General features: G+C 49.8%; 1 protein-coding gene across 1 annotated transcript in view; it reads right to left on the bottom strand.

Moving 5' to 3' along the window:
* The window catches only part of LOC148442442 (MAP/microtubule affinity-regulating kinase 4-like), a 96,611-nt gene extending 76,914 nt beyond the window's left edge, over nt 1–19,697 (bottom strand). Inside the window, exons 1-5 of the mRNA XM_088463934.1 lie at nt 19,652–19,697; nt 19,506–19,571; nt 10,209–10,279; nt 2,277–2,333; nt 1,931–2,167 (exon numbers count right to left, since the gene is read on the bottom strand). Coding sequence (XP_088320060.1) covers nt 1,931–2,167; nt 2,277–2,333; nt 10,209–10,279; nt 19,506–19,571; nt 19,652–19,679 — 459 coding nt within the window. The 5' untranslated portion in view covers nt 19,680–19,697. The remainder of the gene's footprint in view (nt 1–1,930; nt 2,168–2,276; nt 2,334–10,208; nt 10,280–19,505; nt 19,572–19,651) is intronic.
* Between the last annotated feature and the right edge of the window lie 6,578 nt (nt 19,698–26,275).

Here is a 26,275-nt window from a genome sequence, read left to right as displayed (position 1 = left end):
AAAAAACATACCGGGAGACAAATCGGGAGCTCCGGCCAAACCTCCATGATCCTCCTCGGAGGATCCGTCATTACCCAAAGAATGGGGAGGAGTTATGCTGGACTCCGGGGAGGGGGTAATTGGAAGAGGGGTGGGTGGAGGAGAGGGGGAAGTGGGACGGAGGGGAAGGAGGCCCGACATTTCCGGGAGAGGGTCTGGGAAGGATGGGGAGGAGTGGGGAATAGGGGAAAGATTTGGGGTGGAGTGTTGGCTGGGGGTTGGGGAGAGTGGGCGGGAACGCCGTCTGGACGGACGTTGACGGCGGAGTCTTGGCTGTCCCCCTAAAATATGTCAAAGAAATTGCGTTTAGTTTATGGACAAATCCGGGCAACCAAACAAAAAAAAAAAAAAAAAAAAATAGCAGTAGAATTAAAAAATCAGAAATAGAGGGGAAACATGCAGACGCAGATATGAGTACAAATAATAAATAGGACAGACAGGAAAACATGCACACGCAGATATGAGTACAAATAATAAATAGAACAGACAGGAAAACATGCACACGCAGATAGGAGTACAAATAATAAATAGAACAGACAGGAAAACATGCACACGCAGATAGGAGTACAAATAATAAATAGAACAGACAGGAAAACATGCACACGCAGATAGGAGTACAAATAATAAATAGAACAGACAGGAAAACATGCACACGCAGATATGAGTACAAATAATAAATAGAACAGACAGGAAAACATGCAGACGCAGATATGAGTACAAATAATAAATAGAACAGACAGGAAAACATGCAGACGCAGATATGAGTACAAATAATAAATAGAACAGACAGGAAAACATGCACACGCAGTTTGCCCCACAAACACAAACATTAACACCACAATACATAACACTTACTTGCCAGGATCTGCATGCGAAAGCATGCCAGCAAGCGGGGCGTTCGCCGTTGCAGGTCGGACCACCTGCGCTCCAGCTGCCCGATGTTGCGGCGTGAGCCGAAGGACCGCAGGCGGGACCGTACCTCCGCATACGCGGAGCGCTTCTGCCGGTTGGTCATGGGTTGAGGCTGGCTGGTGATCCGGCGATCCATGACCTCCGTAAGCACCAGCAGCTCGCGCCTGGTGAATGCGGAGGCTCTCATGATGGCAATGGTGTTTTTCTTAAAAATCATTTTTGATAAAGTGTGGCCCAATTTTCTGATTGGCTAATGTATTTTGGAAATTAACAGGAGCAATTTTATTGGTTAGTGTATGAGTCATGTGTTCGACAGGGCCAGAAATCTCTGGAGAGTTATGATAGGCTTGATGCAGTGACATGCGTAAGCAAATTTAAATAAAGAAATGAACCCAGGGAAATATGCGGGGATCCACAGCAATAGTACAATTGTTTAATTGTGGTTCACATGTTTTTTGAACAATAAAAGCGAATGTTTCATCCGTACGTATTCTGCGGGTAAACACAAACACGGACAAGAGTAAAGTTTCTTGCATTGTGTTGAAAAAAAACAAACAATTAAGGTAATTGATACATTGATTGGCATGATACGATTGATGGAGGTAGGCAGAATAAAGGAGCAGGTAATCGACATCTGACAAGGCCACTTCCTGTTTATACGTGTGCGTGCGTTCCTTTCAAGCCATTTCGGGGATGTACGCTCGCTATTTCGTACGCTCGTTAGTTAGAGGAGGGGTCGTCAGAGTTTAGGGAGGAATTTTAGATGCGAACGAAAATACGAGCGAGCCATTGAATTTAAATATTTTTGTACGTACGCCTAACGTACGTGCGCCCGCTTGCGAGTGGGTCTGAATGAGGGCCATTGTCCTCCACAAAATAGTAGGAATGATAAATATCCTTTCCTTGTAGAGATAAATGGTCGCCTTACTGAGATCTATTGTGTCACATTTCCTGCCAACCTTAAATTTAAGAGCTTTACCTTGAGGTTCTGCCCGTCGAAGGGTAGGGATCCACTGACCAGCGTGTAAAGAATGACCCCCAGGCTCCAGACGTCCACCTCAGGCCCATTGTACCTCTTACCCTGAAATAACTCAGGAGCGGCATAGGGTGGGCTCCCGCAAAACGTGTCTAACTTTCCACCAGGTGTAAACTCATTACTGAACCCAAAGTCAGCAATTTTTATATTGGCCTCAGAGTCCAGGAGAAGATTCTCAGCCTGCAGATACATTGAGAAAATGGATGGAACCAGGACCTTTATACAATGAGAGGGGATTATACAGAGGGTGGTATTGGAGAGACACTACTGTAGAAAGTTACATTCTCACCTTCAGATCTCTATGAACAATGTTCTTCTGGTGACAGTAATGCACAGCAGAAACAATCTGGGAGAATATAGGGAAAAAAAGAATCTAATCATTGTCCACATTTAATAATCCTGGTACGATATGGTCGGAAAGAGACTCAGTATTATTTTCCAGTAGTCTCTCCCCCCACTGCGCAGGTCAGGAGGGAAATGGCGAATATCAGGTTATGGACATCGACCACGGCATGAAATGTACATACAGGTTGAGTCTCCCATATCCAAAATGCTTGGGACCAAGGGTATTTTGGATATCGGAATATTCCGTATTTTGGAATAATTGCATACCATATTTAAATGTCTTAGGTATAGGGCCCAAATCTAAACACAGAATGCATTTATGATTTATATACAAATCTAAACACAGCCTGAAGGTAATTTAATACAATATTTTCAATAATTTTGTGCCTCAAACAAAGTGTGGGTACATACATGAAATTTATTTGTCATATACACTTTATACACACAGCCTATAGGTCATTTTATACTTTAGTTTTAATTCATTTGTGCCTTAAACAAAGTTTGTGTGCATTGAACCATCAAATATCAAAGTTTTCACTATTTCAGTCATCCTAAAAATATTCCGTATTTCGGAATATTCCGTATTTCAGAATATTTGGATATGGGAGACTCAACCTGTATAAGGAGGTCATTGTGGTCTGGGGTGGAAACCAATAGTGGTCAACAGTTGATGGGAATGTGGTTATTGTCAGATTGGCCATTACAGCCACTAGTGGATTCTCAAGTGGGTCTCTAGCCTTAATGATCACTCATATTCAGCTGGATACAAAAAACCCCATGAGAAATGGATTATATAACCTGCCATTACAGCATTATTTAATAAGAGTACAGTCAGGTGCATAAATATTGGGACAGTGACAGAATTTTCAGATTTTGGCCTCTATTCACCACCACAATGGCTTTGAAATGAAACAAACAAGATGTGCTTTACCTGCAGACCTTCAGATTTAATTTGAGGGTAATTACATCCAAATCAGGTGAACGGTGTAGGAATTACAACGGTTTCTATATGTGCCTCCCACTTTTTAAGGGGACTATCAACTCAAAAGCTATTTCATGGACAGGTGTGGGCTATTCCCTCGTTATTTCATTATCAATTAAGCAGGTAAAAGGTCTGGAGTTGATTCTAGGTGTGACATTTGCATTTGGAATCAGTTGCTGTCGACTCTCAATATGAGATCCAAAGAGCTGTCACTATCAGTGAAGCAAGCCATCATTAGGCTGAGAAATCAAAACAAACCCATCAGAGAGATAGCAAAAACATTAGGTGTGGCCAAATCAACTGTTTGGAACATTCTTAAAAAGAAAGAACGCACCGGAGAGCTCAGCAACACCAAAAGACCCGGAAGACCACGGAAAACAACTGTGGTGGATGACAGAAGAATTATTTCCCTGGTGAAGAAAAACCCCTTCACAACAGTTGGCCAAATCAAGAACACTCTCCAGGAGGTAGGTGTATTTGTGTCAAAGTCTACAATCAAGAGAAGACTTCACAAGAGTGAATATAGAGGGTTCACCACAAGATGTAAACCATTGGTGAGCCACAAAACAGGAAGACCAGATTAGAGTTTGCCAAACAACATCTAAAAAAGCCATTACAGTTCTGGAACAACATCCTATGGACAGATGAGACAAAGATCAACTTGTACCAGAGTGATGGGAAGAGAAGAGTATGGAGAAGGAAAGGAACTGCTCATGATCCAAAACATACCACCTCATCAGTGAAGCATGGTGGTGGTAGTGTCATGGCATGGGCATGTATGGCTGCCAATGGAACTGGTTCCCTTGTATTTATTGATGATGTGACTGCTGACAAAAGCAGCAGAATTAATTCTGAAGTGTTTCGGGCAATATTATATGCTCATATTCAGTCAAATGTTTTAGAAATCATTGGACGGCGCTTCAAGGTGCAGATGGACAATGACCCGAAGCATACTGCAAAAGCAACCAAAGAGTTTTTTAAGGCTAAAAAGTGGAATGTTATGCAATGGCCAAGTCAATCCCCTGACCTGAATCCGATTGAGCATGCATTTCACTTGATGAAGACAAAACTGAAGGGAAAATGCCCCAAGAACAAGCAGGAACTGAAGTCATTTGCAGTAGAGGCCTGGCAGAGCATCACCAGGGATGAAACCCAGCGTCTGGTGATGTCTATGCGTTCCAGACTTCAGGCTGTAATTGCCTGCAAAGGATTTTCAACAAATTATTAAAAAGTGAAAGTTAGATTTAGGATTGTTTAGTTTGTCCCATTACTTTTGGCCCCTTAAAAAGTGGGAGGCACATATAGAAACCGTTGTAATTCCTACACCGTTCACCTGATTTGGATGTAATTACCCTCAAATTAAATCTGAAAGTCTGCAGGTAAAGCACATCTTGTTTGTTTCATTTCAAAGCCATTGTGGTGGTGAATAGAGGCCAAAATATGAAAATTCTGTCAATGTCCCAATATTTATGCACCTGACTGTATATAGCAGATCAAGGAGTATATATGGCATAAATTATTATATGTTATTTTCATCTCTACCGTCAGACTATGTAATTGGTGGAACCTGTGTACGGAGGTCTAGAACTGGTCAGTAAGCTGCTGTAAGGAAAAGACAATTATAAGTGATCATACTGGTGGGTTCAAAACTAATTTATATTGGAAAAAAGTCAGGAGCCACCAGCGCTCCAATTCCAGGGCCACTGCAGCCATAGATATTCGCGATACACAAAGGGAGCCACAGTGATTTCAGGGACACACAGCGTACCACCAGCGCTCCAATTCCAGGGCCACTGCAGCCACAGATATTCCCAATACACAAAGGGAGCCACAGTGATTTCAGAGACACACAGCGTACCACCAGTGCTCCAATTCCAGGGCCACTGCAGCCACAGATATTCGCGATACACAAAGGGAGCCACAGTGATTTCAGGGACACACAGAGTACCACCAGCGCTCCAATTCCAGGGCCACTGTAGCCACAGATAACAAGAGATATGATAAGAACTTACCTTTGTTATCTCTGTTTCTACGAAGTCCATAGGGTCCACAGGGTTGACCTTGGGGTATAGCTGGATCTGGATCCACGGGCACCACGCAGTTAAAGCTTTAGCTGCTACCAGGATGCACTTGGGTCCGTCCTCCTCTATACCCCGCCCCCGAGCCACAGCACCTCAGTTGGTAAGCAGCCCAGGCCGGAGGAGGAGACTAAACAGAGAGAAGGAAGACTGGAACACACAAGAAACCACACTCACAGAAATGGGAGACGGAAAACCGGTGACCAGCCACACAGCCCATTTGAAGCCAGGTGCGTCAGGGCGGGCGCCCTGTGGACCCTATGGACTTCGTAGAAACAGAGATAACAAAGTTCTTACCATCTCTCTTGTTTTCTACTTCAGGGTCCATAGGGGGTCCATAGCTGAAACACCTCTGGGTGAAGCGACCATTCCCCGGGATGCACGTCGTGACGGCTGAGGAAGTCCGCTTCCCAATTGAGGACTCCGGGGATGAAGACCGCTGAGATCGCTGGAATGTGACACTCCGCCCAAGTCAGGATGCGAGACACCTCCGACATCGCTGCCCGACTGCGAGTTCCTCCTTGGTGGTTGATATACGCCACCGTGGTGGCGTTGTCGGGCTGCACCTGTACCGCCCTTCCTTGAAGAGCGGGACCGGACGACTGCAGGGCCCTGTATACTGCCCGCAGTTCCAGGATGTTGATGGGGAGAAGTGCTTCTTCCGCTGACCAACGACCCTGAAGTGACAATGAGCCGGTCACTGCCCCCCAACCCCGGAGACTGGCATCCGTCGTGAGCAGGACCCAGTCCAGGATCCAAAAGGGGCGCCCCTCGACCAGATGAGCTGTCTGAAGCCACCAAGCCAAAGACTGTCGAACCTCCGGGGACAACACCAGCATCTGAGAGCGGATCCGGTGAGGTAACACGTTCCATTCCGATAGAATCAGCCACTGCAGGGGCCGGGAATGGAACTGGGTAAATTCCACCATGTCGAATGACGACACCATGGACCCCAGAACTCTCATAGCCGAATCAGGAAGATCCTTTGCTGATGCGAATCCAGCAGGGCTCCCAAATGAACCATCCGCTGTGATGGAATCAGGGAGGACTTTTTCCAATTTATCAACCACCCGTGCGCTTGCAGGCAAGCGATCGTCAGGTGGAGATGTTGAAGCAGTACCTCCGGGGAGCTCGCCAGCAACAGGAGGTCGTCCAGATACGTCAGCAGCCGTACATTCTGGTTCCGAAGATGTGCGGCCATGACCGCCATAATCTTCGTGAACACCCTCGGTGCCGTGGAGAGACCAAAGGGTAGCGCCCGGAACTGATAGTGGTGTTGAAGGATAGCGAACCTCAGATACCGCTGGTGCGAAGGTGCTATCGGAACATGGAGGTAGGCGTCCTGGATATCGAGGGAGACCATATAATCCCCCAGTTCCATCGCCAGAATGATGGAACATAACGTTTCCATCCTGAACTTGGGAACTCTGAGGAATTTGTTCAGAGACTTCAAGTTGAGGATAGGGCGATGAGAACCATTGGGTTTCTGCACCAGAAACAGAGACGAATAATACCCCGTCCCTCGTTGTGATTGAGGAACGGAAACAATGACCCCTGCTTTCAGCAAGGACTCTATAGCCTCCTGAATCTGTAACGCCTTGGTCTTGTCCAGAGAAGGACTCGTGCAGAAAAACTGGTGAGGTGGTCTGTGCCGAAAGGACAGGGCGTACCCCTGGGAGACCACTTCTCGAACCCAGGCATCCGTGGTGGTATTGTGCCAGCACTGGGCAAATAGAAGAAGTCGGCCTCCCACTCTGAGGTCCCTCAGAGGGAGGCCCGTCCCATCAGGCCGCAGGTTTATCTTCCTGCTTGGAAGAAGGGCGCCGAGCACTCCAGGCTTGCTTCTTGGGTTTAGAGGCAGTCTTACTCGTCGACCGTCTCGGGAAGGACTGACCTTTTGCCTTACCCTGAACCCGAAAGGAACGAAAAGCCGAACTCCGAACCTTAGCAGGCAGTGCCGCCGACGGGAGGAAAGCCGACTTGGATTTAGCCAGGGTATCCACTATTTTGTCCAAGTCCGGACCAAATAGTAATTCCCCATTGAAAGGTAAGGCCTCCAGGCCTTTCTTTGAATCAGAGTCCGCTCTCCAGGACCGCAACCATAAGGATCGGCGGGCAGACACCGATGCAGCTGATACCCGCGAAGTCAGCAGACTAGCATCTAAAGATGCTTCCCCAATGTAAGAAGCAGCGTCCCTCATCTGTCCCAACAACGCCCTCTGGACATCCGGAGCATCGTCCGGGAAAGTATTTTCCAATGCATTGGCCCACCCCTCAATGGCCTTGGCCACCCAGGAGATGGCCATGGACGGTCGGGCCACCGCCCCGGAGAGGGAGTAAATAGACTTTAAGCAAGTCTCAACTTTCGTGTCCGTGGGATCCTTCAGCGAGGATATAGACGGTAATGGTAAGGTAGCGCCCCGAGTTAAACGGGTGACATGGGAATCCACCGCCGGTGGAGTTTCCCATTTTTTACAATGTGCCTCAGGGAAGGGGTAATTAGAAGCCAACCGCTTCTGAGGAAGGAATCTCTTACTGGGCGCCTGCCAAACTACCGCCATATGATCCGTCAACGGATCCGACAGGGGAAACACCGCAGAAGCCACCTTAGATTTTTTTAAACTAGGATACTTCGACTTAGGAGCCGGTGCCTCATCCTCTATAAGAAGAATGGCTCGCACCGCCCTAACCAGTGCTCGCACATTAATGGACGACTTGGTATCCATTTCCGGGACCGAGGCGTCCGAGTCAGTGTCATCAGGGACCTCCCCATCATCTGAGGAACCCTCTGAGTCCGATACCTGAGCCGCCCGCGCCATGAGTGGGCGTTTTGAAACCCTAGAAGGCATGTCAGTCTGCAACATTGACTGAAAAGCCGAGGATGCGGCCGCCAAATTTTGCACAGAGTTGGAGAGCACATCCACCCAGGGTGGAGGAGTCGCCATAGGGACCTGAAAAGGTACCACAGGCTGCTGCGGCACAGGGGAAGCCTGTATATACATAGGCAACCCTGCATATGTACCCACAGACTGAGACCCAGGAGGACTCCACAACAACTGCGTGACACCCGGGGAATGGGGGATGGTCAGCTGGGGTAACGCCCTAGTAGGGAGAGCAGTTGGGACCGACAGACGGTCGGCAATAGACACCAGCACTTGAGAAAACATCGCCCACGGTGGTTCCTGCGTCAGAGAAGGTCTGGATGGGCCAGGAGCCACCTGGCACCGACTACACAGGCCATCCTGCAGGCCACATGACAAATCCTCCCTATCCACTCCTGCAGAACAGCGTCCGCAGGAGGCCAACACCGGAGCCACTGAGCGCTCAACCTCCTCGTCTGACATGACAGAATATATTATATAGACAAAAAATCTATCTGGCAACAGGGCAGAAGTAAACGCACTCACCGGTGTGCTGAACAACAGCCCACAATATGGCACTGTGTAGCACACAACTGTATGTGACGAACCTCACAAATACGTGATTTATATAGGTGAGGTCTGTAGAAACGCCCCTCCCCCACACACCTGTAGGGCTTGTAGGAGAAGTAAAGGGATAGGTATAAGCTGACAGTAACCGGAAAATTAGCACAGACAGGCAGCACTAGCAAAAGTCACATACCATGCAGGAAGATATACTCACTGCACCTTTACACTACAATCACCTCCCAGATTCAGTGTCTGGGAGGGCTATAGTGCTGTATACATTGTCCTTACATCAGGGGAGAGGTACACAGGGGGACCGGTCCGCGTGCTCCCTGAGATCTGCGTTGCCACAAAGAAAATGGCCCCCAGAGACCTCAGAGGAGTAGTGGCCGAAGAGTCTGCAGCTCAGCGACGCCAGACTGCGTGCTGAAAGGCGCGCTGAGCTGAGGGGAGGAGCCGCAAGACAGGGAAGGCTTCTTCCCCTGGCTAGCCTATTAACCCCAGGGCTTGCCGGCTTCCCGCTTGCCAATATATCCCTGGTGGTCTAGTGGTCCCACGGGGTATTCCTCCTCAGAGGGGGAGCCCGCCGCCACCGCTAGCAGCCCCCGGTCTGTCCCCTAGGACCGGGGGCAAAGGACTGCATTTGCAGGCAATACCAGCAAGCCGCCGCTAATCGGTGACTCGCGGCTTACCTTATCCCCGGCGACTCCGGCAGCAGTCCAGGGAGGTACCCAGAGTCCGGTTAGTACGGACTCTGGCCTCCCGCCGCGATCCCCAGTGCAGTACTGGCGTCGCGGCGCCAGCGGGGAAGGAGAGCGGCAGCGTGGGCGTCTGCATAGACAGACCGTCGCTGCCACACTAGAGCCTCTGTTTAAAAAATCTAACAGGCTCATTTTTTTTATTTTTTTTGAAAATAAAAAGCTTTTGGGGGCTGCTCCTGCAGCCCCCCCTGCGCAGGTGACCCGACTCCGGCCGGGCACCAACTCAAACTGAGGTGCCTGTGGCTCGGGGGCGGGGTAAAGAGGAGGACGGACCCAAATGCATCCTGGGAGCAGCTAAAGCTTTAACTGCGTGGTGCCCGTGGATCCAGATCCAGCTATACCCCAAGGTCAACCCTGTGGACCCCCTATGGACCCTGAAGTAGAAATTTGCGATACACAAAGGGAGCCACAGTGATTTCAGAGACACACAGCGTACCACCAGCGCTCCAATTCCAGGGCCTCTGCAGCCACATATATTACACACACAGGGAGCCACAGTGATTTCAGGGACACACAGCGTACCACCAGCGCTCCAATTCCAGGGCCACTGTAGCCACAGACATTAGTAGAGCTGTAGCCCTAAAGTAGACAGAATGAGAGTGAGGAACTGTGGAAAAGAGACTTGCTCACCTGCCGAAACTTGGAACGTGCTTCTTTCTCTTTCATACGACCGTGAGATACCAGGTAATCAAATACCTCACCTGAGAGAGGGAGAGAGGTGAGTGACGGGCGTTACTAAGAGAGAGAGGTAGAGAGGTGATGACGGGCGTTACTAAGAGAGAGGGAGAGAGGTGAGTGACGGGCGTTACTAAGAGAGAGAGGGAGAGAGGTGAGTGACGGGCGTTACTAAGAGAGAGAGGTAGAGAGGTGATGACGGGCGTTACTAAGAGAGAGGGAGAGAGGTAAGTGACGGGCGTTACTAAGAGAGAGGGAGAGAGGTGAGTGACGGGCGTTACTAAGAGAGAGAGGGAGAGAGGTGAGTGACGGGCGTTACTAAGAGAGAGGGAGAGAGGTGAGTGACGGGCGTTACTAAGAGAGAGAGGGAGAGAGTGAGTGACGGGCGTTACTAAGAGAGAGAGGGAGAGAGGTGAGTGACGGATGTTACATACTGAGAGAGAGAGGGAGAGATGTGAGTGACGGGCGTTACTAAGAGAGAGGGAGAGAGGTGAGTGATGGGTGTTACTAAGAGAGAGAGGGAGAGAGGTGAGTGACGGGCGTTACTAAGAGAGAGGGAGAGAGGTGAGTGACGGGCGTTACATACTAAGAGAGAGAGGGAGAGAGGTGAGTGACGGGCGTTACTAAGAGAGAGAGGTAGAGATGTGAGTGACGGGCGTTACTAAGAGAGAGAGGGAGAGAGGTGAGTGACGGGCGTTACTAAGAGAGAGAGGTAGAGATGTGAGTGACGGGCGTTACTAAGAGAGAGAGGGAGAGAGGTGAGTGACGGGCGTTACTAAGAGAGAGGGAGAGAGGTGAGTGACGGGCGTTACTAAGAGAGAGAGGGAGAGAGGTGAGTGACGGGCGTTACTAAGAGAGAGGGAGAGAGGTGAGTGACGGGCATTACTAAGAGAGAGGGAGAGAGGTGAGTGACGGGCGTTACTAAGAGAGAGAGGGAGAGAGGTGAGTGACGGATGTTACATACTGAGAGAGAGAGGGAGAGAGGTGAGTGACGGGCGTTACTAAGAGAGAGAGGGAGAGATGTGAGTGACGGGCGTTACTAAGAGAGAGGGAGAGAGGTGAGTGACGGATGTTACATACTGAGAGAGAGAGGGAGAGAGGTGAGTGACGGGCGTTACTAAGAGAGAGAGGGAGAGATGTGAGTGACGGGCGTTACTAAGAGAGAGGTGAGTGACGGGCGTTACTAAGAGAGAGGGAGAGAGGTGAGTGACGGGCGTTACTAAGAGAGAGGGAGAGAGGTGAGTGACGGGCGTTACATACTAAGAGAGAGAGGGAGAGAGGTGAGTGACGGGTGTTACATACTAAGAGAGAGAGGGAGAGAGGTGAGTGACGGGCGTTACTAAGAGAGAGGGAGAGATGTGAGTGACAGGTGTGACGCAGAGAGAGAGAGAGAGAGAGATGTAAGTGACAGGTGTGACGCAGAGAGAGAGAGATGTGAGTGACAGGTGTGACGCAGAGAGAGAGATGTGAGTGGCAGGTGTGACGCAGAGAGAGAGAGAGAGAGATGTGAGTGACAGGTGTGATGCAGAGAGAGAGAGAGAGAGAGAGATGTGAGTGACAGATGTGACGCAGAGAGAGAGAGATGTGAGTGACAGGTGTGACGCAGAGAGAGAGAGAGAGAGAGATGTGAGTGACAGGTGTGACGCAGAGAGAGAGGGAGAGAGATGTCAGTGACAGGTGTGACGCAGAGAGAGAGAGATGTGAGTGAGGTGTGAAGCAGAGAGAGGGAGAGAGAGATGTGAGTGACAGGTGTGACGCAGAGAGAGGGAGAGAGAGATGTGAGTGACAGGAGTGACGCAGAGAGAGAGAGATGTGAGTGACAGGTGTGACGCAGAGAGAGAGAGAGAGATGTGAGTGACAGGTGTGACGCAGAAAGAGGGAGAGAGAGATGTGAGTGACAGGTGTGACGCAGAGAGAGATGTGAGTGACAGGTGTGACGCAGAGAGAGAGATGTGAGTGACAGGTGTGACGCAGAGAGAGAGAGATGTCAGTGACAGGTGTGACGCAGAGAGAGAGAGATGTGAGTGAGGTGTGACGCAGAGAGAGAGAGAGAGAGAGAGAGAGAGAGATGTGAGTGACAGGTGTGACGCAGAGAGAGATGTGAGTACCAGGTGTGACGCAGAGAGAGAGAGATGTGAGTGACAGGTGTGACGCAGAGAGAGAGAGATGTGAGTGAGGTGTGACGCAGAGAGAGGGAGAGAGATGTCAGTGACAGGTGTGACGCAGAGAGAGAGAGATGTGAGTGAGGTGTGACGCAGAGAGAGGGAGAGAGAGATGTGAGTGACAGGTGTGACGCAGAGAGAGAGAGAGAGAGAGAAATGTGAGTGACAGGTGCGACGCAGAGAGAGAGATGTGAGTGACAGGTGTGACACAGAGAGAGAGAGATGTGAGTGACAGGTGCGATACACAGAGAGATGAGAGAGAGAGATGTGAGTGACAGGTGCGACGCAGAGAGAGAGAGATGTGAGTGACAGGTGCGATACACAGAGAGATGAGAGAGATGTGAGTGACAGGTGCGACGCAGAGAGAGAGATGTGAGTGACAGGTGTGACACAGAGAGAGAGAGATGTGAGTGACAGGTGCGATACACAGAGAGATGAGAGAGAGAGATGTGAGTGACAGGTGCGATACACAGAGAGATGAGAGAGAGAGATGTGAGTGACAGGTGCGACGCAGAGAGAGAGATATGTCAGTGACAGGTGCGACACAGAGAGAGAGAGATGTGAGTGACAGGTATGACGCAGAGAGAGAGAGAGATGTGAGTGACAGGTGTGACGCAGAGAGAGAGAGAGATGTGAGTGACAGGTGTGACGCAGAGAGAGAAATGTGAGTGACAGCTGTGACGCAGAGAGAGAAATTTGAGTGACAGGTGTGACGCAGAGAGAGAGAGATGTGAGTGACAGGTGCGATACACAGAGAGATGAGAGAGAGAGATGTGAGTGACAGGTGCGACGCAGAGAGAGAGAGATGTGAGTGACAGGTGTGACGCAGAGAGAGAGAGATGTGAGTGACAGGTGCGATACACAGAGAGATGAGAGAGAGAGATGTGAGTGACAGGTGTGACGCAGAGAGAGAGAGATGTGAGTGACAGGTGCGATACACAGAGATGAGAGATGTGAGTGACAGGTGTGACTCAGAGAGAGAGATGTGAGTGACAGGTGCGATACACAGAGAGAGAGAGATGTGAGTGACAGGTGTGACGCAGAGAGAGAGAGATGTGAGTGACAGGTGCGATACACAGAGATGAGAGATGTGAGTGACAGGTGTGACGCAGAGAGAGAGAGAGGTGAGTGACAGGTGTGACGCAGAGAGAGAGAGATGTGAGTGACAGGTGTGACGCAGAGAGAGAGAGATGTGAGTGACAGGTGTGACGCAGAGAGAGAGAGATGTCAGTGACAGGTGTGACGCAGAGAGAGAGAGATGTCAGTGACAGGTGTGACGCAGAGAGAGGGAGAGAGAGATGTGAGGAACAGGAGTGACGCAGAGAGAGAGATGTGAGTGACGGGCGTTACTAAGAGAGAGAGGGAGAGATGTGAGTGACGGGCGTTACTAAGAGAGAGGGAGAGAGGTGAGTGACGGGCGTTACTAAGAGAGAGAGGGAGAGAGGTGAGTGACGGGCGTTACATACTAAGAGAGAGAGGGAGAGAGGTGAGTGACGGGCGTTACTAAGAGAGAGAGGTAGAGATGTGAGTGACGGGCGTTACTAAGAGAGAGAGGGAGAGAGGTGAGTGACGGGCGTTACTAAGAGAGAGAGGTAGAGATGTGAGTGACGGGCGTTACTAAGAGAGAGAGGGAGAGAGGTGAGTGACGGGCGTTACTAAGAGAGAGGGAGAGAGGTGAGTGACGGGCGTTACTAAGAGAGAGAGGGAGAGAGGTGAGTGACGGGCGTTACTAAGAGAGAGGGAGAGAGGTGAGTGACGGGCGTTACTAAGAGAGAGAGGGAGAGAGGTGAGTGACGGATGTTACATACTGAGAGAGAGAGGGAGAGAGGTGAGTGACGGGCGTTACTAAGAGAGAGAGGGAGAGATGTGAGTGACGGGCGTTACTAAGAGAGAGGGAGAGAGGTGAGTGACGGATGTTACATACTGAGAGAGAGAGGGAGAGAGGTGAGTGACGGGCGTTACTAAGAGAGAGAGGGAGAGATGTGAGTGACGGGCGTTACTAAGAGAGAGGTGAGTGACGGGCGTTACTAAGAGAGAGGGAGAGAGGTGAGTGACGGGCGTTACTAAGAGAGAGGGAGAGAGGTGAGTGACGGGCGATACATACTAAGAGAGAGAGGGAGAGAGGTGAGTGACGGGTGTTACATACTAAGAGAGAGAGGGAGAGAGGTGAGTGACGGGCGTTACTAAGAGAGAGGGAGAGATGTGAGTGACAGGTGTGACGCAGAGAGAGAGAGAGAGATGTGAGTGACAGGTGTGACGCAGAGAGAGAGAGATGTGAGTGACAGGTGTGACGCAGAGAGAGAGAGAGATGTGAGTGGCAGGTGTGACGCAGAGAGAGAGAGAGAGAGATGTGAGTGACAGGTGTGATGCAGAGAGAGAGAGAGAGAGAGAGAGAGATGTGAGTGACAGATGTGACGCAGAGAGAGAGAGATGTGAGTGACAGGTGTGACGCAGAGAGAGAGAGAGATGGGAGTGACAGGTGTGACGCAGAGAGAGAGGGAGAGAGATGTCAGTGACAGGTGTGACGCAGAGAGAGAGAGATGTGAGTGAGGTGTGACGCAGAGAGAGGGAGAGAGAGATGTGAGTGACAGGTGTGACGCAGAGAGAGGGAGAGAGAGATGTGAGTGACAGGAGTGACGCAGAGAGAGAGAGATGTGAGTGACAGGTGTGACGCAGAGAGAGAGAGAGAGATGTGAGTGACAGGTGTGACGCAGACAGAGGGAGAGAGAGATGTGAGTGACAGGTGTGACGCAGAGAGAGATGTGAGTGACAGGTGTGACGCAGAGAGAGAGATGTGAGTGACAGGTGTGACGCAGAGAGAGAGAGATGTCAGTGACAGGTGTGACGCAGAGAGAGAGAGATGTGAGTGAGGTGTGACGCAGAGAGAGAGAGAGAGAGAGAGAGATGTGAGTGACAGGTGTGACGCAGAGAGAGAGATGTGAGTACCAGGTGTGACGCAGAGAGAGAGAGATGTGAGTGAGGTGTGACGCAGAGAGAGAGAGAGAGAGAGATGTGAGTGACAGGTGTGACGCAGAGAGAGAGATGTGAGTACCAGGTGTGACGCAGAGAGAGAGAGATGTGAGTGACAGGTGTGACGCAGAGAGAGATGTGAGTGAGGTGTGACGCAGAGAGAGGGAGAGAGATGTCAGTGACAGGTGTGACGCAGAGAGAGAGAGAAGTGAGTGAGGTGTGACGCAGAGAGAGGGAGAGAGAGATGTGAGTGACAGGTGTGACGCAGAGAGAGAGAGAGAGAGATGTGAGTGACAGGTGCGACGCAGAGAGAGAGATGTGAGTGACAGGTGTGACACAGAGAGAGAGAGATGTGAGTGACAGGTGCGATACACAGAGAGATGAGAGAGAGAGATGTGAGTGACAGGTGCGACGCAGAGAGAGAGAGATGTGAGTGACAGGTGCGATACACAGAGAGATGAGAGAGAGAGATGTGAGTGACAGGTGCGACGCAGAGAGAGAGATGTGAGTGACAGGTGTGACACAGAGAGAGAGAGATGTGAGTGACAGGTGCGATACACAGAGAGATGAGAGAGAGAGATGTGAGTGACAGGTGCGATACACAGAGAGATGAGAGAGAGAGATGTGAGTGACAGGTGCGACGCAGAGAGAGAGATATGTCAGTGACAGGTGCGACGCAGAGAGAGAGAGAGATGTGAGTGACAGGTATGACGCAGAGAGAGAGAGAGATGTGAGTGACAGGTGTGACGCAGAGAGAGAGATGTGAGTGACAGGTGTGACGCAGAGAGAGAAATGTGAGTGACAGCTGTGACGCAGAGAGAGAAATGTGAGTGACAGGTGTGACGCAGAGAGAGAGAGATGTGAGTGACAGGTGCGATACACAGAGAGATGAGAGAGAGAGATGTGAGTGACAGGTGCGACGCAGAGAGAGAGAGATGTGAGTGACAGGTGTGACGCAGAGAGAGAGAGATGTGAGTGACAGGTGCGATACACAGAGAGATGAGAGAGAGAGATGTGAGTGACAGGTGTGACGCAGAGAGAGAGAGATGTGAGTGACAGGTGCGATACACAGAGATGAGAGATGTGAGTGACAGGTGTGACTCAGAGAGAGAGATGTGAGTGACAGGTGCGATACACAGAGAGAGAGAGATGTGAGTGACAGGTGTGACGCAGAGAGAGAGAGATGTGAGTGACAGGTGCGATACACAGAGATGAGAGATGTGAGTGACAGGTGTGACGCAGAGAGAGAGAGAGGTGAGTGACAGGTGTGACGCAGAGAGAGAGAGATGTGAGTGACAGGTGTGACGCAGAGAGAGAGAGATGTGAGTGACAGGTGTGACGCAGAGAGAGAGAGATGTCAGTGACAGGTGTGACGCAGAGAGAGGGAGAGAGAGATGTGAGTGACAGGTGTGACGCAGAGAGAGAGAGATGTGAGTAACAGGTGTGACGCAGAGAGAGAGAGATGTGAGTGACAGGTGTGACGCAGAGAGAGAGATGTGAGTAACAGGTGTGACGCAGAGAGAGAGAGAGAGAGAGAGAGAGATGTGAGTGACAGGTGCGATACACAGAGAGATGAGAGATGTGAGTGACAGGTGTGACGCAGAGAGAGGGAGAGAGAGGGAGAGAGATCAGAGATGCGAGTGACAGGTGTGACGCAGAGAGAGAGAGATGTGAGTGACAGGTGTGATACACAGAGAGAGAGAGATGTAAGTGACAGGTGCGATACACAGAGAGAGAGATATGACTGACAGGTGCGATACACGGAGATGTGAGTGACAGGTGCGATACACAGAGAGATGAGAGATGTCAGTGACAGGTGTGACGCAGAGAGAGGGAGATGTGAGTGACAGGTGTGATACACAGAGAGAGAGAGATGTGAGTGACAGGTGCGATACACAGAGAGATGAGAGATGTCAGTGACAGGTGTGACGCAGAGAGAGGGAGATGTGAGTGACAGGTGTGATACACACAGAGAGGGAGAGAGAGAGAGATGTGAGTGACAGGTGTGACGCAGAGAGATGAGAGATGTCAGTGACAGGTGTGACGCAGAGAGAGGGAGAGAGAGATGTGAGTGACAGGTGTGACGCAGAGAGAGGGAGAGAGAGATGTGAGTGACAGGTGTGACGCAGAGAGAGGGAGAGAGAGAGAGAGATGTGAGTGACAGGTGTGACGCAGAGAGAGAGAGATGTGAGTGACAGGTGCAATACACAGAGAGAGAGATATGACTGACAGGTGCGATACACAGAGAGAGGGAGATGTGAGTGACAGGTGCGATACACAGAGAGATGAGAGATGTCAGTGACAGGTGTGATGCAGAGAGAGGGAGAGAGAGGGAGATGTGAGTGACAGGTGTGATACACAGAGAGAGGGAGAGAGAGGGAGATGTGAGTGACAGGTGCGATACACAGAGATGAGAGATGTCAGTGACAGGTGTGACGCAGAGAGAGAGAGATGTGAGTGACAGGTGTGACGCAGAGAGAGAGAGATGTGAGTGACAGGTGTGATACACAGAGAGAGAGAGATGTGAGTGACAGGTGCGATACACAGAGAGATGTCAGTGACAGGTGTGACGCAGAGAGAGGGAGAGAGAGAGAGATGTGAGTGACAGGTGCGATACACAGAGAGATGAGAGATGTGAGTGACAGGTGCGATACACAGAGAGATGAGAGATGTCAGTGACAGGTGTGACGCAGAGAGAGAGAGATGTGAGTGACAGGTGTGACGCAGAGAGAGAGAGATGTCAGTGACAGGTGTGATACACAGAGAGAGAGAGATGTGAGTGACAGGTGTGACGCAGAGAGAGGGAGAGAGAGAGAGATGTGAGTGACAGGTGCGATACACATAGAGAGGGAGAGAGAGAGAGATGTGAGTGACAGGTGTGACGCAGAGAGAGGGAGAGAGAGAGATGTGAGTGACAGGTGTGACGCAGAGAGAGGGAGAGAGAGATGTGAGTGACAGGTGCGACGCAGAGAGAGGGAGAGAGAGATGTGAGTGACAGGTGCGATACACAGAGAGGGAGAGAGAGAGAGATGTGAGTGACAGGTGTGACGCAGAGAGAGGGAGAGAGAGATGTGAGTGACAGGTGTGATGCAGAGAGAGGGAGAGAGAGAGAGATGTGAGTGACAGGTGTGACGCAGAGAGAGAGAGAGATGTGAGTGACAGGTGTGACGCAGAGAGAGAGAGAGATGTGAGTGACAGGTGTGACGCAGAGAGGGAGAGAGAGATGTGAGTGACAGGTGTGATGCAGAGAGAGAGAGATGTGAGTGACAGGTGTGACGCAGAGAGAGGGAGAGAGAGATGTGAGTGACAGGTGTGACGCAGAGAGAGAGAGATGTGAGTGACAGGTGTGAAGCAGAGAGGGAGAGATGTGAGTGACAGGTGTGACGCAGAGAGAGAGAGATGTGAGTGACAGGTGTGACGCAGAGAGAGGGAGAGAGAGATGTGAGTGACAGGTGTGACGCAGAGAGAGAGAGATGTGAGTGACAGGTGTGACGCAGAGAGAGATGTGAGTGACAGGTGTGACGCAGAGAGAGATGTGAGTGACAGGTGTGACGCAGAGAGAGAGAGATGTGAGTGACAGGTGTGACGCAGAGAGAGAGAGATGTGAGTGACAGGTGCGATACACAGAGAGAGAGAGATGTGAGTGACAGGTGTGACGCAGAGAGAGAGAGATGTGAGTGACAGGTGTGACGCAGAGAGAGAGAGATGTGAGTGACAGGTGCGATACACACAGAGAGAGAGAGATGTGAGTGACAGGTGTGACGCAGAGAGAGATGTGAGTGACAGGTGTGACGCAGAGAGAGAGAGATGTGAGTGACAGGTGTGACGCAGAGAGAGAGAGATGTGAGTGACAGGTGCGATACACAGAGAGAGAGAGAGATGTGAGTGACAGGTGTGACGCAGAGAGAGAGAGATGTGAGTGACAGGTGTGACGCAGAGAGAGAGAGATGTGAGTGACAGGTGTGACGCAGAGAGAGAGAGATGTGAGTGACAGGTGCGATACACAGAGAGAGAGAGAGAGATGTGAGTGACAGGTGCGATACACAGAGAGAGAGAGATGTGAGTGACAGGTGCGATACACAGAGAGAGAGAGAGATGAGAGTGACAGGTGTGACTTTACCTCCACTAGCATACTCCATTATAAGATATAGAGTTTTCTCCGTCTCGATCACCTCGAACAGCTTTACTGTGGGACAGAAAGAGCATGACCATGGAGACAGCTGACAATATGCAGAAACACACACATTACACATATCATTCTCTCACCTATGTTTGGGTGGTTGAGTCCTTTCATGATTCGTACTTCACGGAAGAGCTGTGGAAAAATAATGAAAGTCAAACATTGTTGTGACCGATCACAATGTTACACAGACTAGCCAGTGATAACCTGTAGCATATATACATGCCATGGACTTATAGAGAAGCCACCAGTGCCCAGATGGGGTTACTCCCCTCACACTATTAGTAACATCAGCTTATGTTGGAGTATGTGTTGTCACACAGGATGCTTACCGTGGGACCACTGCTGCGCTTGGTAGTGGGCAGAGGGTGGGTTCGGAGACATTGTGCTCAACTCAGGACCACTGGAGAGCAGACTCGTAGAGCCTTTGTTTGTACAGTATGAGAACAATACAGCAGGCGGTAAACCAACCTCAGCCTCTTTAATCCAATTAAGATTAATGCACATATCTGCAAGACGTACACATACACATTGAGGATCTTGCAGCCATTGGTTCAGTTTTCAACTATTTACCACAGAACATTTGATTTAATGCAATGTGCGGCTACTCTATATTATCTACTAGCTGAAGTATCCGGCGTTGCCTGGTTTTAAAGCTTCAAGTTATTAAGTTTTGTTGTGATGTCATCCAAACCCATCCAGTGGAAGGTCCAGAACAGGCTCCCTGGGTCACAGCGCACTCCGCCGTGAGGTCCGACCGGGACCCCAACCACTCCATTAGGCATCTCAGGCCAAATGCCACCCCTCTGTATTTATCCAAATCTATACAGTGGAAGGCTCAGTACAGGCTCCCCGGGTCACGGATCTGCCCAGAATCCCCGGGTCACGGATCTGCCCAGAATCCCCGGGTCACGGATCTGCCCAGAATCCCCGGGTCACGGATCTGCCCAGAATCCCCGGGTCACGGATCTGCCCAGAATCCCCGGGTCACAGATCTGCCCAGCGTACGCCAACGGGAGGTCCGACTGGGACCCTAATCCCCCTTAAAACCTGGCCAGGACCCAACTGGACCACCTGGTGTTGATTTCATCCCAATCTGTGCAGGGGTATCTGAATGCATAACGGACAGACAGACAAACAGACCAATGACTTTTATATATAAGATTTGGATGTACACACAATCGGATTTTCCCGCTTCCTTAGATGAGACGACTTTCCTAGGTCTCTAATGACAAAGGGCCTGATTCATATATACGCTAACCCGGGAGGGACGAGGCTAGGGTCTGCAACGGCGGAGGCAGATTCCAGGCCTATTACATGGCCAGCACCCGGTCAGGCTGCAGGAGGCTTCAGCTCCAGCAGCCTCACCAAAGGAGCAACCATCACGTTGCAATGGAGATCCCAGCCTGCAACGTCGGTCGCAGTACTGGGATCGCAAATGCATCTAACACCATTTGTGCAGCTCTGCAATCCATCCACCTCTGATCAGGCCCAATATTTCTCTGATCCCAGCGCTAGGACCTAATTACTTTAGCAAATCAGCTACTAGACACTGCGCCTGATTCACACAACGACGGATTTGCTGAGAGTTACACAAAAACAGATTAGTAAATGTGTGGAGTAAGGTGCGTTTCTAGGCCTAGATCAGATACCTGCTACTATATAATAAACTACAATACCCTGCTCCGAATACACCACACCCTACTCCAGATACCTACTCCTATATAATACACTACAGGACCCTGCACCTACTACACCGCACCTTACTCCAGATACCTGCTCCTATATAATACACTACAGGACCCCGCTCCAACTACACCTCACATTACATCAGACACCTGCCCCTATATAATACATTACAGGACCCGACTCCTACTACACAGCACCTTACTCCAGACACCTGCTCCTATATATTACACTACAGGACCCCGCTCCTACTACACCGCACCTTACTCCAGATACCTGCTCCTATATAATACATTACAGGACCCCGCTCCTACTACACCTCACCTTACTCCAGACACCTGCTCCTATATAATACATTACAGGACCCGACTCCTACTACAAAGCACCTTACTCCAGACACCTGCTCCTATATAATACACTACAGGACCCCGCTCCTACTACACCTCACCTTAATCCAGATACCTACTCCTATATAATACACTACAATACCCTGCTCCGAATACACCGCACCTTACTCCAGATACCTACTCCTATATAATACACTACAGGACCCTGCACCTACTACACCGCACCTTACACCAGATACCTGCTCCAATATAATACACTACAATACCCTGCTCCGAATACACCGCACCTTACTCCAGATACCTGCTCCTATATAATACACTACAGGACCCCGCTCCTACTACACCGCACCTTACACCAGATACCTGCTCCAATATAATACACTACAGGACCCCGCTCCTACTACACCGCACCTTACACCAGATACCTGCTCCAATATAATACACTACAGGACCCCGCTCCTACTACACCTCACCTTACTCCAGATACCTGCTCCTATATAATACACTACAATACCCTGCTCCGAATACACCTCACCTTACTCCAGATACCTGCTCCTATATAATACACTACAGGACCCCGCTCCTACTACACTACACTCCAGATACTTGCTCCTATATAATACACTACAGGACCCCGCTCCTACTACACCGCACCCTACTCCAGACACCTGCTCCTATATAATACACTACAGGACCCGGCTCCTACTACACCTCACCGTACACCAGATACCTGCTCCTATATAATACACTACAGGACCCCGCTCCTACTACACCTCACCTTACACCAGATACCTACTCCTATATAATACACTACAATACCATGCTCCGAATACACCGCACCCTACTCCAGATACCTACTCCTATATAATACACTACAGGACCCGGCTCCTACTACACCTCACCTTACACCAGATACCTGCTCCTATATAATACACTACAATACCCTGCTCCGAATACACCGCACCCTACTCCAGATACCTACTCCTATATAATACACTACAGGACCCCGCTCCTACTACACCTCACCCTACTCCAGATACCTACTCCTATATAATACACTACAGGACCTAGCTCCGAATACACTGCACCTTACACCAGATACCTACTCCTATATAATACACTACAATACCCTGCTCCGAATACACCGCACCCTACTCCAGATACCTACTCCTATATAATACACTACAGGACCCCGCTCCTACTACACCTCACCTTACTCCAGATACCTACTCCTATATAATACACTACAGACCCAGCTCCTACTACACCTCCCCTTACTCCAGATACCTGCTCCTATATAATACACTACAGGACCCCGCTCCTACTACACCGCACCTTACTCCAGATACCTGCTCCTATATAATACACTACAGACCCAGCTCCTACTACACCTCCCCTTACTCCAGATACCTGCTCCTATATAATACACTACAGGACACCGCTCCTACTACACCTCACCTTACACCAGACACCTGCTCCTATATAATACACTACAGGACCCTGCACCTACTACACCGCACCTTACACCAGATACCTGCTCCTATATAATATACTACAGGACCCCGCTCCTACTACACCGCACCTTACTCCAGATACCTGCTCCTATATAATACACTACAGGACCCAGCTCCTACTACACCTCACCTTACACCAGATACCTGCTCCTATATAATACATTACAGGACCCGGCTCCTACTACACCTCACCTTACTCCAGATACCTGCTCCTATAAATTACACTACAATACCCTGCTCCGAATAAACCTCACCATACTCCAGATACCTGCTCCTATATAATACACTACAGGACCCGGCTCCTACTACACCTCACCTTACTCCAGATACCTGCTCCTATATAATACATTACAGGAACCCGCTCCTACTACACCTCACCTTACTCCAGATACCTACTCCTATATAATACACTACAGGACCCCGCTCCTACTACACATCACCTTACACCAGATACCTGCTCCTATATAATACACTACAGGACCCCGCTCCTACTACACCGCACCCTACTCCAGATACCTGCTCCTATATAATACATTACAGGACCCCGCTCCTACTACACCTCACCTTACTCCAGATACCTACTCCTATATAATACACTACAATACCCTGCTCCGAATACACCGCACCCTACTCCAGATACCTGCTCCTATATAATACACTACAGGACCCTGCACTTACTACACCGCACCTTACTCCAGATACCTACTCCTATATAATACATTACAATACCCTGCTCCGAATACACCACACCCTACTCCAGATACCTACTCCTATATAATACACTACAGGACCCTGCACCAACTACACCTCACCTTACTCCAGATACCTGCTCCTATATAATACACTACAGGACCCCGCTCCTACTACACCTCACCTTACTCCAGATACCTGCTCCTATATAATACTGCAGGACCCCGCTCCTAAGACACCTCACCTTACTCCAGATACCTGCTCCTATATAATACACTACAATACCTTGCTCCGAACACACCGCACCCTACTCCAGATACCTGCCCCTATATAATACATTACAGGACCCCGCTCCAACTACACCTCACCTTACACCAGATACCTGCTCCTATATAAAACACTACAGGACCCGGCTCCTACTACACCGCACCTTCCTCCAGATACCTGCTCCTATATAATACACTACAAGACCCCGCTCCTACTACACCTCACCTTACTCCAGATACCTACTCCTATATAATACACTACAATACCATGCTCCGAATACACCGCACCCTACTCCAGATACCTGCTCCTATATAATACACTACAGGACCCCGCTCCTACTACACCTCACCTTACTCCAGATATCTGCTCCTATATAATACTCTACAGGACCCAGCTCCTACTACACCTCACCGTACACCAGATACCTGCTCCTAAATAATATACTACAGGACCCAGCTCCTACTACACCGCACCTTACTCCAGATACCTGCTCCTATATAATACACTACAGGACCCCGCTCCTACTACACCGCACCTTACAACAGATACCTGCTCCTATATAATATACTACAGGACCCGGCTCCTACTACACCGCACCTTACTCCAGATACCTGCTCCTATATAATACATTACAGGACCCCGCTCCTACTACACCTCACCTTACTCCAGACACCTGCTCCTATATAATACACTACAGGACCCCGCTCCTAGGACACCGCACCTTACTCCAGATACCTGCTCCTATATAATACACTACAGGACCCCGCTTCTACTACATCGCACCTTACTCCAGACACCTGCTCCTATATAATACACTACAGGACCCCGCTCCTACTACACCTCACCTTACTCCAGATACCTGCTCCTATATAATACACTACAGGACCCAGCTCCTACTACACCGCACCTTACTCCAGATACCTGCTCCTATATAATACACTACAGGACCCCGCTCCTACTACACCGCACCTTACACTAGACACCTGCTCCTATATAACATATTACAGGACCCCGCTCCTACTACACCTCACCTTACTCCAGATACCTGCTCCTATATAATACACTACAGGACCCCGCTCCTACTACACCTCACCTTACTCCAGATACCTGCTCCTATATAATACATTACAGGACCCCGCTCCTACTACACCTAACCTTACTCCAGATACCTGCTCCTATATAATACATTACAGGACCCCGCTCCTACTACACCGCACCGTACTCCAGATACCTGCTCCTATATAATACACTACAGGACCCCGCTGCTACTACACCGCACCGTACACCAGATTCCTGCTCCTATATAATACACTACAGGACCCCGCTCCTACTACACCTCACCTTACACCAGATACCTACTCCTATATAATACACTACAGGACCCCGCTCCTACTACACCTCACCTTACTCCAGATACCTGCTCCTATATAATACACTACAATACCCTGCTCCGAATACACCTCACCTTACTCCAGATACCTGCTCCTATATAATACACTACAGGACCCGGCTCCTACTACACCTCACCTTACTCCAGACACCTGCTCCTAAATAATACACTACAGGACCCCGCTCCTACTACACCTCACCTTACTCCAGATACCTGCTCCTATATAATACACTACAGGACCCCGCTCCTACTACACCTCACCTTACACCAGATACCTGCTCCTATATAATACACTACAGGACCCCGCTCCTACTACACCGCACCTTACTCCAGATACCTGCTCCTATATAATACACTACAGGACCCGGCTCCTACTACACCGCACCTTACACCAGACACCTGCTCCTATATAATACATTACAGGACCCCGCTCCTACTACACCTCACCTTACTCCAGATACCTGCTCCTATATAATACACTACAGGACCCTGCTCCTACTACACCTCACCTTACTCCAGATACCTGCTCCTATATAATACACTACAGGACCCCGCTCCTACTACACCGCACCTTACTCCAGATACCTGCTCCTATATAATACACTACAGGACCCGGCTCCTACTACACCGCACCTTACACCAGACACCTGCTCCTATATAATACATTACAGGACCCCGCTCCTACTACACCTCACCTTACACTAGACACCTGCTCCTATATAATACACTACAGGACCCCGTTCCTACTACACCTCACCTTACTCCAGATACCTGCTCCTATATAATACACTACAGGACCCCGCTCCTACTATACCT

The sequence above is a fragment of the Taudactylus pleione genome, unplaced genomic scaffold (assembly GCF_031769625.1).
Source record: "Taudactylus pleione unplaced genomic scaffold, aTauple2 ptg001515l, whole genome shotgun sequence".
Lineage (NCBI taxonomy): Eukaryota > Metazoa > Chordata > Amphibia > Anura > Myobatrachidae > Taudactylus > Taudactylus pleione.
This window is presented reverse-complemented; position numbering and strand designations above follow the sequence as displayed.